This window comes from Rutidosis leptorrhynchoides, chromosome 10 (genome assembly GCF_046630445.1).
Source record: "Rutidosis leptorrhynchoides isolate AG116_Rl617_1_P2 chromosome 10, CSIRO_AGI_Rlap_v1, whole genome shotgun sequence".
Taxonomy (NCBI): domain Eukaryota; kingdom Viridiplantae; phylum Streptophyta; class Magnoliopsida; order Asterales; family Asteraceae; genus Rutidosis; species Rutidosis leptorrhynchoides.
In genome coordinates this window covers 226,458,989-226,465,527 of record NC_092342.1, presented here as the reverse complement: position 1 = coordinate 226,465,527, position 6,539 = coordinate 226,458,989, and the positions used below count along the sequence as shown (strand labels likewise).

At 34.0% G+C, this 6,539-nt stretch overlaps 1 protein-coding gene across 1 annotated transcript; it reads left to right on the top strand.

Annotated features, from left to right (window-relative positions):
* The first annotated feature begins 3,498 nt into the window (after window positions 1-3,498).
* LOC139870846 (uncharacterized) lies at window positions 3,499-4,163 on the top strand. The gene is made up of 2 exons (XM_071858616.1): window positions 3,499-3,853; window positions 4,009-4,163. Exons 1-2 carry the CDS (start codon window positions 3,499-3,501, stop codon window positions 4,161-4,163), a joined length of 510 nt encoding a protein of 169 aa, XP_071714717.1.
* The last annotated feature ends 2,376 nt before the right edge of the window (window positions 4,164-6,539 follow it).

Genomic DNA, 6,539 nt, shown 5'->3' with positions numbered 1-6,539 from the left:
GTTTTAAATCATTAAGTTAGCATATCATATAGATATAGAACATGTGTTTAGTTTATTTTAAAAGTCAAGTTAGAAGGATTAACTTTTGTTTGCGAACAAGTTTAGAATTAACTAAACTATGTTCTAGTGATTACAAGTTTAAACCTTCGAATAAGATAGCTTTATATGTATGAATCGAATGATGTTATGAACATCATTACTACCTTAAGTTCCTTGGATAAACCTACTGGAAAAGAGAAAAATGGATCTAGCTTCAATGGATCCTTGGATGGCTAGAAGTTCTTGAAGCAGAATCATGACACGAAAACAAGTTCAAGTAAGATCATCACTTGAAATAAGATTGTTATAGTTATAGAAATTGAACCAAAGTTTGAATATGATTATTACCTTATATTAGAATGATAACCTACTGTAAGAAACAAAGATTTCTTGAGGTTGGATGATCACCTTACAAGATTGGAAGTGAGCTAGCAAACTTGAAAGTATTCTTGATTTTATGTAACTAGAACTTGTAAAATATATGAAGAACACTTAGAACTTGAAGATAGAACTTGAGAGAGATCAATTAGATGAAGAAAATTGAAGAACGAAAGTGTTTGTAGGTGTTTTTGGTCGTTGGTGTATGGATTAGATATAAAGGATATGTAATTTTGTTTTCATGTAAATAAGTCATGAATGATTACTCATATTTTTGTAATTTTATGAGATATTTCATGCTAGTTGCCAAATGATGGTTCCCACATGTGTTAAGTGACTCACATGGGCTGCTAAGAGCTGATCATTGGAGTGTATATACCAATAGTACATACATCTAAAAGTTGTGTATTTTACGAGTACGAATACGGGTGCATACGAGTAGAATTGTTGATGAAACTGAACGAGGATGTAATTGTAAGCATTTTTGTTAAGTAGAAGTATTTTGATAATTGTCTTGAAGTCTTTCAAAAGTGTATGAATACATATTAAAACACTACATGTATATACATTTTAACTGAGTCGTTAAGTCATCGTTAGTCGTTACATGTAAATGTTGTTTTGAAACCTTTAGGTTAACGATCTTGTTAAATGTTGTTAACCCAATGTTTATAATATCAAAAGAGATTTTAAATTATTATATTATCATGATATTATGATGTACGAATATCTCTTAATATGATATATATACATTAAATGTCGTTACAACGATAATCGTTACATATATGTCTCGTTTCAAAATCATTAAGTTAGTAGTCTTGTTTTTACATATGTAGCTCATTGTTAATATAATTAATGATATGTTTACTTATCATAATATCATGTTAACTATATATATAACCATATATATGTCATCATATAGTTTTTACAAGTTTTAACGTTCGTGAATCACCGGTCAACTTGGGTGGTCAATTGTCTATATGAAACACATTTCAATTAATCAAGTCTTAACAAGTTTGATTGCTTAACATGTTGGAAACATTTAATCATGTAAATATCAATCTCAATTAATATATATAAACATGGAAAAGTTCGGGTCACTACATTATCACCCACGAACCACTACCAAGCTTTATTGAAGAGGAAACCGGGGTTAACAAGGAGAAGGGTAAAGAAAAAGTCGACTCAGTCGAGGGTACGGGTAATGATGAAATTGATAAGAAAAAGGGTAATAAGCCTTTGAAGGCTACGAGACCGGTGCCATATCCAAAAGCTTTAAGGAAAGATAAGTTGGCGGCTTAATACAAAAAGTTTCAAGATTTGATGAAAAAACGTCTCGGTCAACTTTCAAATTACCGACGTGTTTAAAGGAATGCCAAACTACGGTTGGTTCATCAAGGATCTAATATCTCCAAGGGGTAAATATCATGATGAAACATCTTTCTTTATTGAAGAGGAATGCAACAAGATTCTTGCATCAAGGCCAAGGATCCCTAAGAAGTTATGAGATCCGGGAAAATTTGTTTTCCCTTGTAAGTTTGGTGACTCGGAAGTCTACAATGCACTTACCAATTTGGGTGCAAGCATTAACCTAATGCCCCATTCACTTTATGAGAGACTCGGCCTTGAACCTCTTAAACCGACCCGGATTAAGATAAGATTGTCTAACCATTCATTTGACACCGCTATTGGTATCGCCAAGGACATCTTGGTTCGTATTGACACCTTGGTGTTCCCAGTTGATTTTGTTATCATGGAGATGAAGGAGGATCTTCAAGTCCCTCTCATCTTAGGAAGATCATTTCTTGCGATCGCCAATACCATCATCTTAGTGCAACGCAATCAACTCAACATTGGAGTTGGTGAAGAGCGTGTTACCATAAACATCCGGGAAGCTATGAAGCAACCGAGCAATAACGATGATGATAAGTGTTATACTTTTGACCATGTTGACTTTTGTGTGGATGAGGATCTTGAAAAGCTTTTAGGGGTTGATACCACGGGGAAAGTGAATTTGAATGTGAGACTACTCGGGAAGAACCATTTGAGACTATTCCCAACGAAGATAGATTTCGAATCAAGTCTTCATGGGAAGAACCTCCCACTCTGGAGCTCAAAGAGATCCCCGAGCATCTTGAATATTCTTATCTTAAGGAAGCAAACCATCTTTCGGTGATTATCTCTTCGAGACTCACCCACGAACAAAAGACACAACTTGTTTCACTTCTTAAGTCCCATCACACGGCCATAGCATGGAAGACCACGGATATCCTGGGGATCAATCCATCGTATTGTAAACACAAGATTCTCATGGAAGAAAATTTTAAACCGATTGTCCAAAGATAATGAAGATTTAACCCAAACATGAAAGAGGTAGTTAAAAAAGAAGTGATTAAATTGCTAGATGCGTGCCTTATCTACCTAATACCATGGGTGAGTCCCATCCAATTGGTGCCCAAAAAGGGTGGGACCACAGTGATCTTAATTGACCAAAATGAACTTGTCCCGACCCGAACCATCACGAGATGGCGGGTATGCATTGAATATAGGCGTCTAAATGATGCCACACGAAAATACCATTTCCCACTCCCGTATATTGATCAAATGATCGAATGACTAGCTGGGAGAGAGTTTTATTGCTTTCTTGACGGGTTTTCGGGATACTTCCAAATCCCGATAGACCCCGCGGATCAAGAAAAGACTACCTTTACATGTCCCTATGGTACATTTGCGTATCGAAGGATGCCTTTTGGGCTATGTAATGCTTCGGGGACCTTCCAAAGATGCATGCTTGCTATCTTTTTAGATATGGTCGAGGATACGATGGAGGTATTCATGGATGAAATTTCGGTGTTCAGAGACTCGTTTAACCATTGTCTTAACAACTTAGATAAAATGTTGACCCGTTGCGAAAATGCAAATTTAGTTCTAAATTGAGAAAAATGTCACTTCATGGTCAACGGGGGGTAGTGTTGGGTCATAAAATCTCAAGGGCGGGGATTGAGGTATATAAAGCTAAGATTAGTATTATAAAAGACCTCCCGGAACCTTCTGATGTGAAAGCGATACGAAGTTTTCTTAGCCATGCGGGATTTTACGTCGTTTTATAAAAGATTTTTCGAAAATTGCCCGGCCTATGACCAAGTTGTTAGAAAAAACCAACCTTTCTTGTTTGATGATGAGTGCACCGAGGCATTCAACTTGTTGAAAGAAAAGCTCATTAACCCACCAATTCTTATCTCTCCCGATTGGGATAAAGACTTTGAATTAATGTGCGATGCGAGCGATTATGCACTTAGTGCGGTTCTTGGTGCGGTTCTTGGTGCGATGCGATGCAATACGAGCGAATTAATGTGCGATGTGACCCATTTATTATGCAAGCAAGGCACTAAATGGCGCCTAATTGAATTACACCACTACCGAGAAAGAGCTTCTTGCGGTAGTGTTCGCTTTTGATAAGTTTCGGTCTTATCTTGTACTTTCAAAGACGATTGTCTACACGGATCACTCCGCGTTAAAGTATCTTTTTTCATAAGCAAGACGCGAAACATCGTTTGATTCGTTGGGTGCTACTTTTGCAAGAGTTTGATATAGAAACTAAGGATAAAAAGGGAGCCGAGAATGTGGTCGCGGACCACTTGTCAAGGCTAGACAATCCCGAGCTTCAACCTTATGACGAGTCCAAAATCCAGGATACCATCCCGGATGAACATTTAATGAGAGTTGACCTAGTCGATGAAGTCTCATAGTTTGCTGATTTTTCAAACTACTTGGCCTAAAATACTTTACAAAAGGGATTATCTTGTAGTGACCCGAACTTTTCCATGTTTATATATATTAATTGAGATTGATATTTACATGATTAAATGTTTCCAACATGTTAAGCAATCAAACTTGTTAAGACTTGATTAATTGAAATATGTTTCATATAGTCAATTGACCACCCAAGTTGACCGGTGATTCACGAACGTTAAAACTTGTAAAAACTATATGATGACATATATATGGATATATATATATATATAGTTAACATGATACTATGATAAGTAAACATATCATTAAGTATATTAACAATGAACTACATATGTAAAAACAAGACTACTAACTTAATGATTTTTAAACGAGACATATATGTAACGATTATCGTTGTAAAGACATTTAATGTATATATATCATATTAAGAGATATTCATACATGATAATATCATGATAATATAATAATTTAAAATCTCATTTGATATTATAAACATTGGGTTGACAACATTTAACAAGATCGTTAACCTAAAGGTTTCAAAACAACACTTACATGTAACGACTAACGATGACTTAACGACTCAGTTAAAATGTATATACATGTAGTGTTTTAATATGTATTTATACACTTTTAAAAGACTTCAATACACTTATTAAAATACTTCTACTTAAAAAAAATGCTTACAATTACATCCTCGTTCAGTTTCATCAACAATTCTACTCGTATGCACCCGTATTCGTACTCGTACAATACACAGCTTTTAGATGTATGTACTATTGGTATATACACTCCAATGATCAGCTCTTAGCAGCCCATGTGAGTCACCTAACACATGTGGGAACCATCATTTGGCAACTAGCATGAAATATCTCTTAAAATTACAAAAATATGAGTAATCATTCATGACTTATTTACATGAAAACAAAATTACATATCCTTTATATCTAATCCATACACCAACGACCAAAAACACCTATAAACACTTTCATTCTTAAATTTTCTTCATCTAATTGATCTCTCTCAAGTTCTATCTTCAAGTTCTAAGTGTTCTTCATATATTCTACAAGTTCTAGTTACATAAAATCAAGAATACTTTCAAGTTTGCTAGCTCACTTCCAATCTTGTAAGGTGATCATCCAACCTCAAGAAATCTTTGTTTCTTACAGTAGGTTATCATTCTAATATAAGGTAATAATCATATTCAAACTTTGGTTCAATTTCTATAACTATAACAATCTTATTTCAAGTGATGATCTTACTTGAACTTGTTTTCGTGTCATGATTCTGCTTCAAGAACTTCAAGCCATCCAAGGATCCGTTGAAGCTAGATCCATTTTTTTCTTTTTCAGTAGGTTTATCCAAGGAACTTAAGGTAGTAATGATGTTCATAACATCATTCGATTCATACATATAAAGCTATCTTATTCGAAGGTTTAAACTTGTAATCACTAGAACATAGTTTAGTTTATTCTAAACTTGTTCGCAAACAAAAAGTTAATCCTTCTAACTTGACTTTTAAAATCAACTAAACACATGTTATATATCTATATGATATGCTAACTTAATGATTTAAAACCTGGAAACACGAAAAACACCGTAAAACCGGATTTACGCCGTCGTAGTAACACCGCAGGCTGTTTTGGGTTAGTTAATTAAAAACAATGATAAACTTTGATTTAAAAGTTGTTATTCTGAGAAAATATTTTTATTATGAACATGAAACTATATCCAAAAATTATGGTTAAACTCAAAGTGGAAGTATGTTTTCTAAAATGGTCATCTAGACGTCGTTCTTTCGACTGAAATGACTACCTTTACAAAAATGACTTGTAACTTATTTTTATGACTATAAACCTATACTTTTTCTATTTAGATTCATAAAATAGAGTTCAATATGAAACCATAGCAATTTGATTCACTCAAAACGGATTTAAAATGAAGAAGTTATGGGTAAAACAAGATTGGATAATTTTTCTCATTTTAGCTACGTGAAAATTGGTAACAAATCTATTCCAACCATAACTTAATCAACTTGTATTGTATATTATGTAATCATGAGATACCATAGACACGTATACAATGTTTCGACCTATCATGTCGACACATCTATATATATTTCAGAACAACCATAGACACTCTATATGTGAATGTTGGAGTTAGCTATACAGGGTTGAAGTTGATTCCAAAATATATATAGTTTGAGTTGTGATCAATACTGAGATACGTATACACTGGGTCGTGGATTGATTCAAGATAATATTTATCGATTTATTTCTGTACATCTAACTGTGGACAACTAGTTGTAGGTTACTAACGAGGACAGCTGACTTAATAAACTTAAAACATCAAAATATATTAAAAGTGTTGTAAAT